The following is a 21,406-nucleotide window of genomic DNA, read 5'->3' as shown; positions in this document are numbered from 1 at the left end:
GTGGGTTAGGAAGAACCCTCCTCTTCCCTGTCTTCTGAGCCAAGTTAAGTTTTTCTCTGTGACCAACAAGCCCAAGGTGGGAGCCGACAGCAAAGGGAAAAAAGGAGCTTGGCCTCCTTCTGCAGGGAGGAGTCCAGCCAGAGAGCAACCCAGGGCCACAAGGGCAGGACCCTGGGGAAACAGGAGACGAGGTTGACTTTTTACCCAGCAGGAAATCTCATCTTAATCCTGGTGAGGACCAGCTTGAAAGGGCATCCCTTACCCTTGCCTTCTCTTCTCATGGCTCCCTCCTGGACATGGTGGGTGACAGGGAGCAGCTTTGGAAAAGGAACCATGAGGGGAGGGGGCAAGAGGCAAGGGGTTGTGAGGAGGGAGACCCAACATGCCTTCCGACACCAGCTTCTCTTCTCATCTAGGAGGGTGAACCTGGACTGGACTTTGTCTCCTTTTATCCCACCCCCATCTTGAGGCCAATGTCAGGGAACTGGCAGAGGAGTAGACAAGCGGAGGTCTCTGCCAGGCCTGGATTCCTCCCCTGGGGGTGCAGGTGGTTGATGGGCTCACATAGCTGACTGCTTGCTCCAGGAAGCCCTGGGCTCTGACTCCAACCTGCTCTTCAGTTCCTTCTCTGAGGCAGCTGCACAAATCCCACCAAGAACTCCCCACCTCGGAGCCCGTCTCCCCCAAACCACCAGGTTGCATGTCCACTACTAAAAGGTGACAGATTCTTGCGTACTGTCTGCCCTGCCCGTCTGGGGTCTTTGTGGGCCCTGGAATCCAGGTCCATCGTCTGGGGAGTAGCATGAGATCAAAGGTACAGTTGCTCCGTTGGTCCTAAATGACTTCACTCTGAGCTCAGAGGCTCCATGGAACAAACACGCAGAGGCACTAAGGGCTCCACCTGGCCCTTGAGAAAATATATGAGCAAAGGGGAAGCAGAGACCATTGCTGAGCCAGGAAATGACAAGTCAGGAGTAAAAAGCATCCACACACTTCACAGTTGTAAAATGGCTTTATGTTCTGATATGTAAAATAAAATGTCCATGCTATATAACAAAACACTTGACGTTCCATATCCCGTTAGCTAATGTGTCTTCTAATAAAGTGTAATCTGTAGTGTGTGTGTGTTTATATATAATTATTTGTATGTTTTATCTAAACCATTCTTTGTTTTTAACATCAAATGTGTAATAAAGATTTAAATAGATGTCTTTCCAAACACCCTCTCCAACGTTCATTTTATTAAGTTTATTCATTTGTAAAAAAGCAAAGCTGAATTGGACATGTGGCCTGCATTTGTGAGATATATATATTTATATATTTTATTTTATTTATTTATTTATATAATATATAAATAGCTATTCAGCATGCAAAGAGTTTAGTGATTTCCCAGATTTGATTACAGAGTTCACACCAGCCACAGGGACGGTCTGGTGACTTTCAATGCTAAAGAGCTGAGCTGAGGACGAGATCCACCTCCCTGGAGAAGAATTATCCTTGCTCCTCTGAGCTCACTGGCTGAATTCACTGGAAGAAATGAATGTCTTCTGAATTCTCATTTTTATTTCTGTTGGGCTTTCTTGCTCCAGAGGCGAGGATTTTCTGGGAGCAGAACGGGCTCTGGAGCTGCTGGGCAGCAGCTCCAGTGTGGTCTCCTGGGGACACTGCCAGGTCAAGTGTGCTTCCTACTGGCCAGTCGTAGGACGCAGATGGGGCCTGAGAGGTGAGTCTTACGCACCAGAGAGGGTGAGGGGCTGTATACTGGGGATGGAGGGGGAAGGGCTTTGTACGTTATAAGAAAACCTGAATGATGCCAGAGATGCTACTGGTTGTGTTTTCCCTCCTCTTGAAGGAAAAAGCAATGTTTTAATACCCATCAGGTGGCACTTAGCCCATGACTCTCTCTCTAAAAATTGTCCCTCAGACCTCAGAGCTCCGGGGATCAATTTCCGGGCCACTAACTGAGCAGTCAGCGCTCCTCTCCCAGAAGGGCTTCGTGGCTTAGCTGAGCCCACCTCTCAGGTGGTCTCACAGAATCTCCGGAAGCCAAAGGAATGGGCCTCCTGCTCCCAAAACAAGATTCTCAGCTCCCTTGCAAGGCCAGGACTCTTAAGATGTGCAGAGACCCCTCCCACCCCGACTTCCCCTGCGGGAGAGACCTCACCACCTGAACTCTCCACTCCCATCCCATCCATGGGCATGTCAAGAGATATCAGATAACAGTGGATCCAGGTCCTGCAGCCAAAATCACTTCCGAGATAGTGTGTTTTTCCCTTTGTCATGGCCTCAGTCTTATGTCAGAAGATAGATGCCCTCCAAAGAAACGCTCACGCGCACTCGCACCCCACCCTTTATGATACCTTCCCGCGTTCCTTGGTAGTGCACGCCACCCTCAGAGGTTAATGCTGGGTCAACCCGGTACTGGGGCTGTGGGCGGGCCCTGAGAGTCATCCGTCAGTCCAGTTCTCGACAGTCCCCATTCCTGAATGATACTGTAAGGAGGCTTCCCGGGACAAGGAGAAGCTCTGCGAGTAGAGAAACTCGTTGGCAGCATTCAGGTGCGGCGAGGGCGGCTTCCGCTCGCACGCGGTGCCGGTGCCGGGGAAGCCGCGCTCCCTCGGGAAGGAGGCGCCGGGCCCCCGCTCTCGCTCTCGGACCTGAGACTGTGAGAGCTGATTGTAGACGCTGAAGTGGGCACTTCCGGGCGGCTGGGAGCTCGGAGCCGAGATGGGGGGCAGCCGGGGCATCATAGTGGTGGCGGTGAAGTGCGTGGGGAAGGACTGGTAAGGCACAGTCTCCACGGTCTGAACGCTGTAGCTCGTGTACGGCGACACTGACGTCCACATGTTACAGCTCAGTGGGGGCGGGGGCAAGTCGTCCACCCCGGACACACCGGCGATCTCGGTCCCTGAACCTGAGTACATGCAGGCTTCTCGTGGGGTCACCTCACTGCAGTAGGAGGGGCTCAGCATCTGTTGGTCGTAGGGAGGGGGAGACCGGAAATAATGATCCTCCCCCACTGCAGTGGGAGCTTCCAGATAAGATCTTTTGCAGGGTAAGTCCAGGTGGCGGGCACTGTCTGCCGGAAGACAAAGAAACCTCAGGAAGAGCCATTTCCGCCAGCCCAGGGCCCCGGATACCCCCGCTGGACGCTAGGACAGCCCATCCTTGTCATTCAGGGCCCCCACTGCCCCACGCTACCACGGCACTCCCAGAACCATTTTAATCAGCTACAGCTTTTCAAAGGCGGCCGCAGCCAAGAAGTGGTCCGATCGTGGAGCACGCTCAAAGGCCACGGGGCACACTGCATCACTGGACGCTGAGCGATGTGTTTAGCCCGGCAGTGGATAGCTTTGATCCTTTGCCACCCTGACTCTTGGGGATGGTAAGAGGCCTCAATGTGCACTGGCACTCTTAGGCTAGGCCCACCCTGGCCAAGGAAAGTGCAAGCCACTGCCAGCCCAAACCGGGCCCGGAGGCTACATCTGCCTGAATTAGCCAGAAAATTAAAGCCTCCATGCTTCGGCCTCAATCCTCCACTCCCAGGAAGGCTTTAGCGAGAAAAAGCTACTCACAGGCACGCTCCTATTGCTTTTAGAGGAGGAAGTAAACCCTCCCTGTGTTCAAAGAAGCCCCATCAGATTGTAATTACACAGATTCCAACCTAACAGCGTTTACACAATTAAGAAATGGAGCTGTTAATAAGTAAAAGGTGACTGGTACTTTTAAGGCTAAGCTAATACTGTCTCAGGAAACGTGACATTAACTGCTCCAGACCATGGATGTGTGTCTTTCAACATCCTCAAGCATGAGGGCTTGACTCTCTGGACGAGCACGGGCTCCCCTGGGATACAGAGATGACCCAGGCCTGAGGACTTGGGCGGCAGCCCACTCAACGAATTTAAGAACACTTGTCGGGTCGCTTGTCTTGGTCTCCCTCCTGCTGTTTTCTCTAGGGATTCTCAACAGGAAAGAGGCCACAGACAGTAGGTAAATAAATGTGTTTGGCTGTGTTCCAATAAGACTTTATTTATGGATACCAAACTTTGAATTTCTTATAGTGTTCATGTATCATGAAAGAGTCTTGACTTTTTTCAACTATTTAAAATGTAAAAACCATTTTGTGTGACTCACAGGCTGAACAAAAACAGACAGCAGGCCAGATTTGGTCCAAAGGCCACAGTTTGCCAGCCCCTGCTCTAGGTCACTAGTTCTACTGGACCTGGTGTGGTGGGTACTCAGGGGCCTGCCTGGCTGGTCCCTAGGAGCTGGGCTGAGAGAACATTCTGGATTGCAAGCAAAAGTCCCCAAACTCATTCCCGAGACAATTCAGTGGCCCTGTGAGGACTTCTGGTGTAGTAACACTGATCATTCATATTTTATAGAGGGAAAAATTGAGACCTGGCACCAGAGCACATCTGGTTCTCGGCTCAGGGCTCCTCTTCCTCACAAAGAAGCCAGCACGGACAAGTCTGTTGCCTGTCTTCCTGGTCCCCAGTCTGCATCCACAACAGCTCCCTGCCACTTTCAAGAAGCCTTTGCAGATCTGGTGTGATGCGGTGGGGAGCCTGTGCTAGGGACTCCCTGTGTTAGGATGGAGGTCGCTTCCCTAAGTGGAAACCTCGGGATTGTGACGCTTCCACCTCCTCCCACACCTAGAGACAGAGCCTGGCTGACTCGTGTCCTCTGCCCACCCCGCTGAAAGCAGCACCTGGGGCCAGGGAGGGGTACCGGTGTCTGGGGACACCAAGGCCGCAAGCTGCCTGTGAGGGTTCTGAGGGCTGCGTGGAAAGCAAGAAGCGTATCCCTGCACTGAGCCTGGCCACGGTCCCCAACGCTTCAGCCTCGCTCTCCCAGGCCACACAATAACCAGGTGTGTGTGTGTGTGTGTGTGTGTGTGCACCCATGCGTGATCACATGTGCAGTGGGGAGTGTCTGTGGGGAGAGTGTCACCCCCCGACCCTCCAGGGCTTCTAGACCAGGAGAGAGGTACCTCGTCTTTTCAGGCAGTGATAGAAGAGGCTGGAGTCCCTCTGGGCTGGGAAGGTGTTGAGGGGAAGGTCCTGGGGCTCAGCCGCAGCGAACTGCATGTGAGCCCCGTTCTCGTACTGGTAGTGCTGGAGCGCCTGGTGAGCCCCATGCAGGGGGCTGACGTCAGGCTTGGATGCCAGCTGGGTGGAGACGAGCCTCTGCCTCATGATGCTTTTGGAGATCACGGGATATTCTTTGCTGGAGAAGAGGAGAGGACAGTCAGCGGGACACGGGAAGGGAGTGGAGATACCTTGAGGGTTACGGAGTCCCGGTGCTTGAACCCGGGCCACCCGGTCCACCCGCCCCACCCCCAGGCCGGAGCAGCCCCACCTCTGCAGCCGGGCCACGCGCAGGTCACTGTCGTCACTGCCCCGGAACCCCTTGGCAAAAGGGTTGTTCTCAATTTTCAGCTGTGTGATCTGTCAGGACAGGATACACGGTAGAGTCACTGCGGGGAGAGGACTGGGCTGGCCTCTGGCCCTCCTCCCCGACCCCGGGCACATTCGGAACCCCCGGCAGTGTCTGGGGAAGTTGCGTCTTGCTGAGGCCTCCTTGGCCTTGCCCTTCATGTGGCCGGCTCCTATCCCTTCCACTTGCGGCAGAACCTCTGGTTCTGTCTCCCGCTCTCCCGCCGGCTGTGCTACCTCGATTCAGCCCCTCATCATCCTCTCCCGGCGGCCTGTAGCAGCTTCCCCTGCACATCATTCCCCTCCAGTGCAAATGCCACATCAGGTTCTGCGTGACTCTTCTAAATGCAAACCTGACTCTGTCACTCTTCTGCCTAAGATCCTTCCCCTGATCTGGCCAGTCCCACTGTGCAAATGTGAAAGCCTTCTGAGAAGGATGGCGTGCGCAAAGGCGGGGGGCAGGGGAGAGTGGCCCGGGAGGGGATCGGGAGGCAGTTTGGGGTGGTCGGCCTGGGGTGGAAGGTGGGCCAGGACATGCCAGGACCCTGTGACCGCTGCCTGGGAAAGGCCTCCAGATGGCTCAGTCACCTGCTCCCACACAGCTGGCAGTGCCCCAGGGCTCCTCTCCCTGTTCCATCCCCTTCTCTCTGCAGGTGCAGAATCCCACCCGGGAGAAGAAGACTGTAGAACGAAAGGGCCCAGCACTGAGCCACAGGGCAAGCTCCACGCTCCCGACCTTTACAGTTGCCAACTCTGTCCATCCCCAGCGCAGAGACCACAGTTACTCTGTGCTGGGGGTTCAGGGATCTGGTCTCCTTTCCTGCACATCACTCCATTTCTCACTGCTCTGCAGGGCTTAGCAGGTTCCTGAGGCGCCTTCCCTGCCTGCCTCAGCCCTGCTGCATCGGGGCTTCACTTCCTGCCTCTGTGGTGGTGCTGTACCTTGTGATTCTGGTAGGAGGTCACAGAGATGAAGGAAGTTTCTGGGAACACGTGGGTGCAGAAAGCTGTGTTTTTGGAGCCAAAAGCATTGTTCTCATCAGCCTTCACGATGTGCAGCCGCGGCTGGTACTTGTGCATGGAGTTGAGGATGATCTGGAAGAGAAGGGTCTCTTCTGAGCTCCGGGTCCCCACCCTCTTGTCTTCGGCCTCATTCAGCTGGCCTGGGGCTGGCTTTCCTTGTCCTAAACACCCGGGCTCCAGGGCCTGACCACAGGGGCTGAGCCCAGAAAGGTCCAAACCTCCCTTGAAGGTTGAAGAACCAGGCCCCTGGCCCCGCTTGGACTCTCTGCTCCAGCACCAACTCCTGGTCCCAGGACCTCCCGGATGCTACAGACCCTTCAGTGTGGAAATGGGGACACAGCCATTTAAAAGCCCCAATGAACTCAGCACAGTGTAGTTGGTGGAATTCTGAGCTGTAGGCGAAAGTCCAGGTGCCACTGACTCACTGTGTGACCTCAGGCAAGTCCCTCGACTTCTCTGAGCCTCAGCGCGCAGCCCGGCAGGCTGACTCTTCCCCGGGCCTCCCCCTGTCCTATCCAGCTCTTCTTCCCCTGCTCACCCCTCCCCACTTATTAGGGACCTGCCTTTTGGAGAGCTGTCAGCGGTGGGCGGCGCTCAGCCCCTCCTCTCACATTTGTCAGCAACAAAAGCAGCTTCCCAGCCCAGGGTTTGCAAGGTGGGGGAGGGGGGATGCTGAGGAGAACGGTGCGCTCCGACCTGTTCCCTCGGGGCACTCCTTCCTTCATTCACAGAGGCCTGCTGAGGGGACACTGGGGACACCCAGAGGCACTGTGCCTTCAGACTTGTCCCAGGCAGCTCTCAGCCAGGAGGGGAGTGCCATCAGGAGGTAGGAGGAAGCGCGGAGGCCCCAGGCACCCCCAGCCCTTGAGGATGCCTGGGGCAAAAGGCGAAGAGCCCAGGAGACTTGGCCCAGAGCCCTGGGAGAAACACACGGTAGTTGTGGCCCCAAACCCACTCCATTTGGCTGTGCCCCACGGTAGCGCAGCATCACGTGCCATTAAAATGTATTTTTTATCGTTGACATTTACCAGACGCCCTTCCCACTGGAGGTAGGACCAGGCGTTTGGGGCATTTTATCAGCACCGCTGCTTTTGTTAACCCTTTGGCTCCTGTCCTGGCTGGGTGAGGCTGGTCCCCTCTGAGCTCCTTTCTCTCCGCAGGGAGTGCCCCTCCCTTGGGCTGTCTCTGCTGGCTCCTACCCTTCCAGGTTCCCAGGGGCCACGCCTGGGGCTGAGGCTTGGTGAAACATTTAACCCCTGAGTGACCAGAGTGCCAAGTCCCTGACTTCCATGGCAAGTCTGGGCTGAAGCCTTCGTCTGGCGAGGTTCTGCTCTCCTCACACCCTGGGGACAGAGGCAGCCCAGGGAGAGGCTCAGCCAGGGGTGTGGGTAGCCCAGGAGCTGGGCTGTAGGTAGGCTCTGACGTTCCCCGGGCGCCTCGGTGTGGCTGGGCAGCTCCGGCCAGCAGAAACTAGCTCTCCTGCACGGGCCACTCCTCACTCAGCCCTCAGTGACAAACCTCTGGACCCTCTTGGGGCAAGTACAGAGCTCCCCAAATCCCAAATCCCATCCTGCAGCTGGGGACCCACTGCCCAGCTGGGAGCCTGCCAAGCAAACCTCAGGGCACAAGTCCTGCCCGGGGAGGCCTCAACGGACTTCGTGTTCCAGGAGCCTGGGAAGGGGCCCCTCGGGAGAGGGGCTGGGGGTTGGGAAACACCTCCCAGACCCTTTAGGTTACTCTGTCACCCTGCACTGTACCCACGCTGCAGGAGCCCACAAAGGACCCCAGTGCCCAGAAGACCCAGCACCTGACTATCCGAGAGGTAGCCTAGATGCCAGATTTCCACCTCTGCACCTTTGCACAGGCAGTTCCCTCTGCTGCCTTGATCTCCCTTTCCCATTCTCCCTCACCTTCTAGGCCTATCATCTCAAGGCCCAACTCTTCCAGGAAGCCTTCCCACACTACTAAGGCCTGCTCTGAACTCCCAGTTCATGAAACTCCCTTTCCACGCATTGTCTACTTGGCTTTGTGCTGCTTCCTAGCGGCCTCCCACTTCTTCTTGGCCCTTCAATTAAATTATAACTCCTCAAGAGAAAGGGTCATGTCTTTTATACCTTTTGTACCTCCAGGCTCCTCTCCTTCAAAACAGGAACAAGCAAGTGTGAGACCAGGATATGGGAGGAGAAAGACCTGGGCCATGACCACGAACTCTCTGTCCCCTCCTCCCTTGTCTTTCTTTGCTCACTAGAGACAGGATAACCTCTAAGGCACTTTTCAGGTCAAAAATAGTGATCAAACATGTGCACAGACAATCCTTCCATGACCACTCACACGCTCCAGCCCCCTGACGTGCAGGGCTAACCCTGCATCAGTCCAGCTCTCCTGGCAGGGGGTGGGGGGCGCCCAAGGGGAGAACACAGACGACGGGAGGACAGAACCCAAAGGAGGTGTTGCAGTCACCATGCAGTAAGGCTGTGCCGTCCCTTAAGGACACCTTGGGACAAAAAGCAGCACCCGTCCTGCTCCTCTGCCAGCTGGGCAGTCACAGGCTGTGACAGTCCACCAGAGCCCTGGGCATCAATCCCCTCCCCCTCACTGTCACCCACCTCCAGGTCCAATCAGTGACCAAGGCCTGTGACTCCACCTGTAAAACAGGCTCCTCCATCCATCCCCCCCGCCCGCCCCCCCCCCCCCCCCCCCCCCCCCCGCGCAGCCCTGGCTCAGGCCCCACCGCCTCTCACTGGGCTCTGCGGCAGCCCCCTCCCTGCCTCCATCTACTTCCTCTCCATTTCACCTGCTACACATCAGATCAGGTCACTCCCTTGCTTAGAACCTTCTGGCTCATCCAGGAAGACTGTACATTGCTTGAGAGCAGGGCCCTTTGTATTTCTTCCTCTTGCCTCCCTTGTCCGCTGGCCCCCAAACTCCTGCCAGTATTTAGGGCTCAGTAAATATCTTAAGCTCATGATGCCACCTTTGATGGCTCCCTCTTGCCCCCTGGGATAAAGGCCGAATCCTTAGCCTATCAGACAAGGTCCTGGATGACAAGGGTGGAGAGATTGCCAAACACACCTTCTAGGAGAGGGAACCAGACAGGCTGGCAGGGAAATCTGGGAAGAGAGCAACTGCCAGACGTGCAAGGGCAGGTAGGGGCCACTGGGGAGCCCAATCCCAGCCACAGAGAAGCCAAGAGAGGCCCGGAAGCTTCTATGGATCTCTGCCCACCAGCTGCAAGTCCTGAGCAAGCTCTCCCCCTCCAGTCATCGGGGTCCCCCATCTGTAAAGTGAGGCCTTCGACTAAGTGGCCCCAAACACCCCTCCCGCCTCTGACAGTCTGGAACTTGGACAGGTGTGTGGAAGGAAGTCCCACCCATTGAACCAATGCAGACACAAAGCACAGCATCGGTCCCGACGGCCTGGGAGAATGGGAAGCTACCTCAGTGACTCGCGCCTGGCTTTACTCGGAAGTTCCTCAGGCGCCGCGTTAAACTGTTTAGCCAGAATCTCACACCCATATTTCTTGCAGAGGATGTTGGGTCAAATGGGCCAGCCACGTCAAAAAACCCCACTACACGGCTGGTCCCGTCGTCATCACTGTTCTACAGAAATGGGATTCATTATGTTCTGGCTACAAGTCAGAGGCCTGTTCTATTTTCACAATTGTGATAGCGCCAAACATCCATCTCCTCAAGAGATCGCCATGGCGTGCTTGGCTAATGAGGCCCAGATTTATCTGTGTTGGAATCACAGCACATCAGGGCATGGAGGCACAGACCGTCGAGATCATTCTAGTTCACCTCCTAATTGTAAAGACGAGGAACAGGAGGCGAGTAGTGGGAACGTGACTTGCCCAAGGACACACAGCTGGCTGGAGGTTGAATCGGGGAAGATTCCAGATGGCCCTTGAGACAGCACACACTGCTCTCAACAACAAGCTCGGTAATTAAGGATAAAGTTTCAACCAAACACTGCGGGGGATGAGGATTCCCCAGGCCCTGTCGCCCATGGTAGGGCACAGCGTATCTGGATGCTAGCCACACGACAAGGGGGGCTCATGTCCGTTTGTCATATATTAAAACCAAATTTTCTACTGCATCACATGTTTACTTTCTAAGACGACCTTCTCCATCATCCTTCTTACCCCCTCCAGCCCTGTAAAGAGGTTTAGGAAAGAGACAGGATCTGCAACTTAGAGAAAAAAGAAAAAAAACACAACAGAACTAAGACCGGAGAGACCCAAAGATTGGCCCGAAGAATATCTAGACTAGAGCTGAGTCGGACAACCCATCAGCCGATTCAAGAGGCCTGGGCCAGACAGGCCTGAGGCCTCATGCCCAGGGCAGCAGCCTTCCCACCTTCTCTCCCAGGCACGGCAATGACAGCCAGCGTCGACTGAACACAGCCTCTGTGCCAGGCCCTGCGATGAGTATTCTACACACATCACACAACTGACCTTTACAACATCCCTGTAAAGGAGGTATCATGATTAGCCCCATTTTAACAGGCAAGGAACTGAGGCCCAAGTGGGGGAAGGCATCTGCCCAACCTCAGACAGCGACGGGAAGCAGAGCCGGCATCACTACTCTCCGAGCCTTAGCTCGTACCTGCACCTGCACCCGTGTGGCTGGGGAGGGTGAGGCCCAGTCTGGAGCCGGACGGGTGGTCTATGTCCCAGAGCGCCCGGCAAGGCGTGGCGCATTGTCGGGGCTCAGCAAACGTGGGAGGAAAAGAGGGAGACCAGTGGTTCTGGGTCCCCGCTGGCTGGCATATGCTTTGGGGGGACATCAGCCTCCAGCGGAGGAAGTGCCTTCTCTGTCTAAATAATCCCCCCGTCAGCACGTTCACTCACTCACTGCTCACCACCACTCACACTGCCAGGCACTAGGACACAATGGTGATGAAAAACCTCACGGTTTACCGTCCAGTGGGGAAGTCACACGGCAATCCAAAAATCAAGCAAAAATCAGTGGGGAGAAAAAGTCGTGGACCCCAAACTGCATTGATAATGGTAACGAACAAGATGAAACAGCTCGCAGCAAATGTGTAGGACCTCGGGAAGAAAACCTGAATACACCTTTGAAGGACAAAAATCAGACTTCAACAAAGACAAAGGCATCCCTATCAATCCTCCCTAAGTAAATTTATAATTTAAAGTGATTCTAATAAAAATACAAGCAAGTTTCTTTCTCAACACTACAAGCTGATTCTAAAGCTCATATAAAAAAATAGACAAGACCAGCCAAGAAAACTCTGAAAAAAAAGAGCAATGCAGGGGGACCAAGCCTGCCAGACACTAAAACCTATTATGAAGTCTCAACAGTTAAGGCACTGGCACACGAACAGACACAGATTCAGAAGGGGATTTAGTGTACAGAAATAAGGCATCCTAAACCAGAGAGGGAAGGGGACCAGTCAGTTATTGGTGTTGGGAACCACTGGATAGCTCTCTAGGAAAAAAAAAAAAAAAAGTTGGATTCACACCTCATATAGAATGCCAGAATAAATTCCCAAAGGATCAATGGTTAAAGTGTAATAATAATTCTGTAAAATACTAGAAGAAAACACAAGCAAACTCCCTTATAAGTAAAGAGTGGAGAGGGGCTTTCAATTACTCAAAATCCAGAACCCACAGAGAAAAGACCAACACATTCAATCAAAAACTTCTGTGTAGGAATACCACTATAGGCCAAACCAAAAGACAAGTGACAAACGGGGAAAACATATAAGCAATTCGACATCCCAGAGTAGGAGCGAAATCTTCCTAATTTATAAAAGCTCCTAGAATGGATAGGTGATTGAAAAAACAATCTAAGAGAAAAATGAGCAAACGATAAGGACCGAAGAGGAGATACATATAAAAAAGATGCTTCGGAGCTTCCCTGGTGGCGCAGTGGTTGGGAGTCCGCCTGCCGATGCAGGGGACGCGGGTTCGTGCCCCGGTCCGGGAGGATCCCACATGCCGCGGAGCGGCTGGGCCCGTGAGCCATGGCCGCTGAGCCTGCGCGTCCGGAGCCTGTGCTCCGCAATGGGAGAGGCCACAGCAGTGAGAGGCCCGCTTACCACACACACACACACAAAAAGATGCTTAATCTCACTCATAATAAAGGAAATATAAATTGAAACTAAAACTGACATCTATATTTCACCCATCAAACTGGCAAAGATCCAAACCTTTCTCTCCCACCATGTTCGTGAGGCTACAGTGATGGTGGGAATACACATCACTGGGACTCCAGTGGAGGGCAGAATTACAAATTGCAAATCCAAGCACCCCTTGAACAGGCAATTTATCAGAAAGAATACTTGCCATAGGTATAAAACGACATATGTACAAGCTTAATCAAAAGAGCAAATAGAGGAAAACATCTAATTCCTTCAATAAGGACTGGCTGCATAATTAATGGAACGATCACATGATGAAATTCTATACAGCTGTAAAAAAAGGAATGAGGCAGCTCTACGTGACTGGAATGATCTCCATGATACACTAAGTTTACAAAGCAAGGTGCAAAGTGTTTACAGCATGTTACCTTTTGTGTGGAAAAGGAGGGATTTGGGACTCTGTATTCTGCCTGCATGTGCAAAAAGAAACACTGAGAAGAAATTAGTAACAATGGTTACCTGTGGCCAGAGCTGGAGAGAACTAGGTGGATGGGGAACCAGGGGACAGAGATGTCTCATTGCAGACGTGTTTTATTTAGTCATTGATTGATTTTTAAACCATGTGAATGTATTTCCTATTCAAAAACAAATTTGACAAATAAGTATAAAATTATAACTGTGGTAAGTACTTGGACAGAAAGGTGCATGGTGCTCTGAGAGCATATAATGGGGACCCTGAACTGTCTTCCTGAAGATGTGGCATTTGAACTTGGATTCCAAGGCTCAGCAGTAACGAACTAGGCTAAGAGGCCTGTGGCTGGAGAAGGAAACACACTGAGGGGATGGTGCATGTGCCACTTTGTGGCCTGGGAGCCCACACCCCCAGTCCGGGGCTAATTTTGCCTCTGGAACAGTGAGACCTACTATGCCCAAAATCAAAAGCTACTCTTCGGGCTTCCCTGGTGGCGCAGTGGTTGGGGGTCCGCCTGCCGATGCAGGGGACACGGGTTCATGCCCCGGTCCGGGAAGATCCCACATGCCGCGGAGCGGCTGGGCCCGTGAGGCATGGCCGCTGAGCCTGTGCGTCCGGAGCCTGTGCTCTGCAAGGGGAGAGGTCGCAACCGTGAGAGGCCCGCGTACCGCAAAAAAAAAAAAAAAAAAAAGCTAACCTTCTACCTCGGCAATCTGGTAGTCCTGAGACACAAGCGGTGGTGAAGACGGCCATTCCCCTTCACACACACACACACACACACACCCCCCTCACTGCAGCCATCCCCTCCCTGCCTCCATATCAGGAGAAAAGTAAGACCCACGTGCCAGCCACCTCCATGTCCCGCTGCAGGACCCAGGCCCCACCCCAGTGAGGCCCTCTTCAATTTCCCGAAGCAGCTTCTCTTCCCATCACGTGGTCACCTGGCACAGGACCCTGCTAGGGGTAGGAGGGGTTGGCGAGTAGGAGGGGAGGATGGCAGGCGTCCTCTGTAGCCAGTGGAGCCACAGCAGTGGAGCTGAACTGGAGCAGCCCAGCCCGGCCCCAGCCCCCTGATCCTTTCTGCCCCTGCCGCCTGCCCGTCCTCTGCCCCTAGGCTTACACCCAGAACCCAGGGGTCACACCCTGAACCCACCCCTCAAGAACAGAGGGCTTTCCTGGACTCACAGCAAAAACCCACAGGAGTTTTCTAGTCAGAAGCCAACGCTGTCTTTTCAGAGCATGTGGCCCTGTGGTCGGAGGGGTTCCTGGACTCTGGGCCCTTCTCCTGGGGGAAGTCTGTAAATGGGAGACAGCTGCTATCTCTGAGATACTGTGAGACCCAAGGGGAAAGTCCACAGTCCATTTGGCTGGAGAAAGTTCCCTGAGGTCTGGAAGCTTTTAGGAAAAATTGCAAGTGTGGAGGTGAGCTGTGCAGAAGGACTTGTCTGGGGCAAGTTCTCAGTGGAAGATGGCTCTTTCCCAGGCTCTGCACCAAGAAGGGCGACTGGGAGAGCTCAGCACTCCAGGTGGCACAGACCAAGGAGCAGAAAGCCCAGGTTCAAATGGGCCACTTTGCCTTGACATGTCGAGGAAGCTAGCTCATCCTGCACAGCCCTTGCCTGCATGGTCAAAGGCTGCTCCCTCTCCAGTGATGCCCCAAATTGCTGAAGATCTGACAGCTCGAGCCCTGGGTACGGGCAGACAGGTGGAGAAGCCAAAGGAGCGCGGGACCAGGCATCAGAAGGCGGGGGTCCACGTTCTGCTCCTTTACTCCCAGCTCCTGAGACAAGCACCTCATCTCCCTGAGCCCTGCCACCCTACAAAGGGTGTTGTAACCAATAGATTGCAAGTGCTGGATAAATTCGGGGACGGGGAGAAGGAAGATGCTCTGCACCCAAACCCTCCAGGGAGGAAGCTGAGTTAGTATGGGGAACGTCCCTCCTGCCGCGAGAGGAGAGCCCCAGGCAGGCACGGCGAGTGTAGCCAGGGGCACCTCCAATGTCACGAGCCCAACAAGCAGCCCCACTGGCCCAGACTCAAGACTATATGCAGGGTTATTGCAAACCTCTTATGGACTCCAGTAGAGCCACCAGACACAAGGCAGGCTGGGAAGCCTACTGCTGGGCTATGAAGGCCAGGTCTCCTGATTCCTAAAAATCCCAGCTTTTCAACCACCTGACTCTCTCCCCTGCCACATTCTGCAGGGGCCCAGGGAGGTGGAGGAGTCTTCAGAGGCATCCCTGCAGCTGGGAACCATGAGAGCAAGCTGTGCATCCGAAATTCTCCAGAGCTTCGGTCCCCTGGGTACTTCTGGTCACCCACCCAAAGATCCAGCTTCCGCCAAGCTCTGTGTTCACCCCAGTGGTCTGTCCCCTGGGGTCTGCGTGTGTGTGCAATCATGGGCAGAGATGTGGCTTCCCACTTCCCACCATCAAGGCCCTCGCTAACCTTTTGAGGTTGATCCCACAGCCTAGCCAAACAGAGGAGGCCAGGTAGGAGCTGACCAGGAGCAAAATCTTGGCCAGAATGGGAGGCCCCTCTGGCCCTCGGTTAAAAGACCCTGTGCTCTGAGAGGTGGGGGCTCGGCTGACCCTTCCCGTTGGATGGTGGCTTGTCTCTGCCCCCTGGGAGAGGCTGGGGCTACATGAGTACACGTCACCATGCACACCTGCAGGTCTCTGTCACACACCCGACGGCATGGGCCTGCCCTGCACGGGAAAGCCCACGCCCCTCGCAAAACAGGTAAGTCAGGAGTTTATTATGTTAACGACGCATTCTCCTAATTGCTGGTTTATAGATCACCAGTGACCCAGAAGAGAACTGAACAGACTCTGAGAAAACGAGAACTGAGAGCTGCTTGCCAGTTACACACCAATCAGTCAGAGATGAAGCGTCACTGGCATTTTCCACAAGGAACTATGATTCACAGAGTTCTGATTTGCACACAGCTCCCCAGAAATAGAACTGAGGCGTAAAAGAGGCACATGCCTGCACAGCGCCCACCCCTGCTTCCCCCACCACCGTCCACATGGACAGTATGAGTGTTAGGGGTGCAGCCGGGGCAACTGCATCTAGGAGCCTCGACAGCACCCGCTCCGCCACACCACACCCTGCGTTTCCAGGGTAACTGTGGGTAGCCTAGAGGGGCGAGGCCTGCTCCCTGGCAGATGACACCGGGTCCCTAGGCTTCTGTTTGCCACACACTTGAGCTAACAATTTCCACATAAAAAGCTTTTGTGGGGCTGCCAGGGACAGACGGGGAAAGAATGAGCTCCAGCAGCCTGGATGGGCATCAGCGGCAGGACCCCTGGGGCTCCAGAACCTCGTGACAGCCAGGTCCCGGTCAAGGCCAGGAAGGCGCTGACCCAGGAGCCCGAGCGAGGCCTTGCCTTCCAGGGCAGGTGGCTGCCGGGCCAGGCAGACGGTACACGCCAGAGACAGGCTTCGGAACCCATCAGTGACTCTTTCTCAAGAAGGTTTACTTGTCTGAGGCTCCAGCAAGGCCAGATTTGGGGAAACTGAAGCTGAGATTTGGTCCATCATCATCGTTGCTGTCATAGTTGCCATGTATTTGGAGCCTCTTAGGTACAAAGTACCTCATGCGTAATCATTTAATTCTCACATGGTCATCTCCATGCTCTAGACAAGGAAACCAAGGCTCAAAAAGTCTAAGAGACTTGCCCAAAGTTACCCGGCCAGTAAGTGCTAGGGGAAGGATGTTCTGCTGTGGGACTCAGACCCTGTGCTCCTTCCACAAACCGGCCTGGAGCTGGATCCCGAGAATGGATTCTCCAGATCCCAGATCCCAGATCCCAGATCCCCCAGATCCATCCCCAACACTGCCCCTGGACTCGCCCTCAAGGCCAGGCAGTCCCATGCTTACATGGCCGAAGGGGTCCAGGTGGTTGTTTGTCAGCTTCAGCTTCTGGAAGGAGACCAGCTGCCGCATCCAGTGGGCCCCAGTGGCAGGAGAATCCGGGTGAACGTAGAGCCTTCCGGGCATGGCCGGCTCAGCCTTCCCTGCCACCATCCTGCCAACAGAGCATGGAGAAGCCAGAGCAGTTGATTGCCCTGCAGCCTGGGGAAGCCCAGATTCTCCGTCCCCTCTGAGAGCAAATCCCTAGAGACCTGAGAAACAAATCACCGATGGTCCTATCAGACTGTCAATTTAGGGCTTTGGGGGTAAGAGGGAGGGACAGAGGAAAGAGTGCTGGGGAGGGAGAGCGTTTCTGAACCTCCTGTATTTCACTGCAATAAGAAAGAGAAAGTGAGATTACAGAGACATGTGATGATTTACTTGAAGGAATGGGGCTAATCACAGTATGTTGTGGGGAGATTTAGGCACTGCCATGTATGTGTTATATTTACAATTTTTAAATGTTATAAGTTTGGAGGTAGCTTCTCAGAGGATGTAGACAATTTTCAAATTGCTTGCCCCCAAAACAAACATAAGAAACGAACTGCTAGCTGTCCCCTGAGCCAGAAGCTGCTCCAGCCCAGAGACGGAACAGAGACAAGCCCTTGGCAGGACCTGACCACCGAATCTGGCCTCCCGGGTCCAGGCTCTGCAGCCCTATTACTCATCCACCGCTGAGCCCACGTCCCGGACTGTGGATTCATTCATCCCTCTCTCTCCCTGGGCGCTGTCCTGGGCTCTGGGGGCAGACAGGATACTAACGGGATGGCCTCAGGAAAAGCAGCCCAGCGTTTTTGCACCCAGTCCCAGCTTGGTTTCGCCCTTCAACCTGACTGCTCTCTCCTGATGGGGGCACAGCATAAGAGGGAAGCCTCTGCAGCCAAAGAGCAAATGAGCGGAGGAACAGGAGAGAGATGCCACAGCCCAGGTAACTGGGCCCCAACTATGGAATACCAAAGCCCCCAAGGAAAGTGGCTTCCATCTTCTGCCCCCCTCCCCGAGCACAGCACTGCTAGAGCCTAAACCTGCCCAGTGCTGGGGCTCATCTGTCATCCCAAAGCACAGGCACCCACCCTGTTCGTCCACAGCTGTGGGGCGATCACAGACCCTTGAAATCCACCAGAAGCCCAAACACTGCGGCTCATTTTCAGCCAGCAGCAGGTGTGTGAACATTTGATGACCCTGTAGCCTCAGCAGGCCCGGCGCCCAAGGCTGTGGATCTGGCCAATCACTGGGACTAACTGGTAAGTCCCTGGGCCAAACGTCAGGTGGGGATGGGTGTGCGAGTGGGAAGGCGGGTGATGTGAGGGTCCCGGGTTCTTACCATTTGTTGTCACAGAACTTGTAGCGGTGGTCATCCGCGGGGACGATGTCGATCAGCAGGATGTACTTGGTCTTGGGGTTCATGCCTGTGACTTTTACTTTGTAGCTGGGGAACATCCTCCTGGGGGAAGCCGAGAGATGACGCAGAGGCGTGGACAGAGCACCAGGAGACGTGGCACAGAGTGGGCGAGGGGACAGAAGCCCTTAAGAGGCACTGCCCCTTTAGCAAGAGGTCTCGGCACTGGTCAGAGCTTTGTGACCTTGGGTAAGTTGCTTCCCTCTGTGGTCAGCCTCCCCCTCTACGAGGAAAGGGCTGCACAAGCTGCTCCCTCTGAGCCCCTGCAGTTGTCAGTCTGTGGTTGTGAGCAGCTAAAGCACAGAGACCCTGGTCAGGATGTGAGAGACGATCTCAACACCAACCAGGCTGCCTTAATTTCCCTCCTGTCTGTCATCCATACACAACGAAAGTTCTGGGGTGGGGGTGGGGGGGCATTACAGGGGCCCAGAGCAGAAGACCTGGGAGTCCCTGTCAGCTGCTTCCGTGAACAATGAGGTGCCTCTGCTGGGTCATGTCTCTATGGAAACCCCCAGGCCTCAAACCAACTCGTAGCAGAGCAGGAGTGCTGCTCGCTCTCCGGATGCCTCCTGTGTGTTTAGCAGAGGTGTTCATCCCTGTGAATGCCTTGCCTGGGCCTGTGCACACTAACTGGGTGTCGGGGAAAGTCAGTCTAGGAGCCCTGAGGAGTAGAGCATGGATTCTAGAACCTCCCTGCCATGGTCCACAGCCTGGCCCCACCACTGACACACCATGCTGCCTTGGCCAGCTTGCTTGGATCTCTCTATGCCTTGGTTTCCTTATCTCTAAAATGGGACTACCAATCTCATAGGTTGCTGTGTGGATTAAATGAGTCCAGTTACAGCTCTTACCACTGACCCCCACTGCACTCCTTCCTCTGCAGACCAGTGGTATGACCTACCTCTATGAAAATAGAGTCAGCAAAAAAGCAGAAAGTTTTCCAGGTCCTGCAGCCCATGATGAAACTGTCCAGGACCCTGAGGCTCAGGGAACATTCTAGAGAAGAGCTTCCTCAGACCCCTCAGCACACCAAACATACAACAGCATGTACCCATACCTGCGGGGTACCCTCCCCTGGTCACCAGGTCCCTGACCCCGGACTTCCTCAGAGGGGAACTTCCTCAGTCCTCCTCAGATGCTCCCACCCCCTCCTAGCTGATCTCCCCCAAAGATGTCCCCAAGAGAGAGGCAGAAGCCAAACCTAACTGAAGACACTAAGGCCACTGGGAGCCAAATCCCCTGAGCTGGGAGAAGCCCAAGCAGCTCTGGGAAAGCCATCAGGGGGTCCTCCGGCTCTCAGGAAGCTGAGAGACAGCACGGGAACCCTCAGGAGAAGCTGTCCTAAATACCTCAAACAGATGATTGGAGTCCCCCATTTTGTCGACAGGGAACCAGCTTACCTTGACAGAGCAGGGCTTCCAGAGGGATCCAGGCCCCCACAAGGTGGCAGACCCTACAGCAAGCCCAGGCCAGGACCCTGAGGTGGAGGGTGCCCCAGCCCGTGCACCCTCTCTCGCTGGAGGGCAGGCCCATGAGTGCTGCGGTGGGCCAGGGGTGCGGGAGCTGTGTGACCATGTGTGTGCACGAGCACATGTGCTTGCATACACGGTGGAGTGCGCGCGTGTGCGCCTGGAGAGAGGAGGGCAGTTCTAGCGGCAAGTCTAGGGACTCATAAACCGTGTGGAAGAATTTGTCTCAGATGTCAATTGAAAGTGTTTTCAAATGTCCACCCAACCCCCTCCCCAGGAACCCAATGCTGCCTCCTGCTTACCAGCCCCCTGCCCAGCCGGCCCTGGGGCACAGCTGGAGCCTGCACCACCCTCTTCCTGGCCCAGCCTCTCTCCAGGTGGGCCTAAGGCTGAAGGAGAGGGAGGCAGCAGTTTGCTCAGCTCCCGCCTCCCTGGGGGAAGGCCAAGAACCCCGTCCCCTGCAGCCTATCATTTTGTAACTGCTACAGAAACAGCCACAGAGTGGGGCAGCCCTGGCTGGGCTTAGGGTTGGCCTGGTACCAGTGGCCTGCACTCAGCCTGCTTCTCCTATAATCACTGCAGGTGGCGACAGCAGAGGGCAGGCACAGCTTCTCCCCGCTCCCCCCAGCCAGCGTCCACAAAGGGGGCCAGGAGAAAACTGCTCGCTGCCACTTCAACGGTCTTCATAACCTAGGCTGAGAGGGGGGTACGGGGTCCTGCCCTTGCCCTTCTACCCGCTACTGTACTTCACCTCAGCAGCTCAGGAGGCCAGGCGGACGTGACTAGTGCTTTTGAGAAGGCTGGCAAGGAGCTGTCCTCGGCCTCCCAAGGCATGGGGCTGGTGTCCCGTGATTTGGCCTCTCCTGGAAGCTGACCGTGGACCAGATTCCTGACGGATAACAGCCTCCAGGAGGTTTTAAGGAAGTTGGGGCAGGGAAGGAAGGTGTCTCCTAGCCACTGCCCTGCCTTTCCCTCTTCCTAGGACAACTGCCCTCAGAAATCAGGAGGGACGATGAGATCTGTGGTTTGAATGGGGAGCTCAAAAGTCCTCTGTTCCGGGCTGAGCTGGCCTGAGCTGGCCAGGTGACACCGCTGCCTTCATGGACACAGGTATCTCCGTCTCTGTTAGCGTCCAGTTTGGTGGCCGCTTCTGGGCCATGGAGAGCACACCCAGTGGGGACCCTGGGCACTATCATTTCCCCACCTAGTGGGCTCCAGAGGATGAAGGTCCTGCCTGGTGTGCAGCTGAAGCACACACTCCTCCAGCCTCGCAGGCCTCCTGCCCGAGCTGAGGGCATCTGCCCTTGGTTCCAGAGGGTCCAAGGTTGGAGCCGAGAGGCCTGGCATGGGAGTGTTCACCAGGAGGGCAGGCCTCAGGAAGCTGAACTGGGAGCTGTGGCTTCCTCTGCGCTCACCCCGCCCTGGAAAGGTCTTCTCTATTGAAACAGATGAAACCATAGAGTGAATTGTAAATTGCTTCTGTGATTTAGGACCAAAAGAAAATGTACCTGAAAACCATCACCTATGTGGGGGAGGGGGGGCGGAAGTGAACACCTCAGTGGGACAGGGAGGGAGGGCCAAGCAGGG

At 54.9% G+C, this 21,406-nt stretch overlaps 1 protein-coding gene across 1 annotated transcript in view; it reads right to left on the bottom strand.

Annotated features, from left to right (window-relative positions):
- Positions 1-1,295: 1,295 nt before the first annotated feature.
- TBX4 (T-box transcription factor 4) overlaps positions 1,296-21,406 on the bottom strand; it is a 30,298-nt gene continuing 10,187 nt past the window's right edge. Inside the window, exons 4-9 of the mRNA XM_004271736.3 lie at positions 18,276-18,395; positions 16,919-17,066; positions 6,381-6,533; positions 5,362-5,450; positions 4,994-5,229; positions 1,296-3,079 (exon numbers count right to left, since the gene is read on the bottom strand). Of these exons, the coding sequence (XP_004271784.1) occupies positions 2,448-3,079; positions 4,994-5,229; positions 5,362-5,450; positions 6,381-6,533; positions 16,919-17,066; positions 18,276-18,395 (1,378 nt within the window). The 3' untranslated portion in view covers positions 1,296-2,447. The remainder of the gene's footprint in view (positions 3,080-4,993; positions 5,230-5,361; positions 5,451-6,380; positions 6,534-16,918; positions 17,067-18,275; positions 18,396-21,406) is intronic.

Source organism: Orcinus orca, chromosome 19 (assembly GCF_937001465.1).
Source record: "Orcinus orca chromosome 19, mOrcOrc1.1, whole genome shotgun sequence".
Taxonomy (NCBI): domain Eukaryota; kingdom Metazoa; phylum Chordata; class Mammalia; order Artiodactyla; family Delphinidae; genus Orcinus; species Orcinus orca.
The sequence above is the reverse complement of the archived record's forward strand: the minus strand, read 5'-3'. Positions and strand labels throughout refer to the sequence as shown.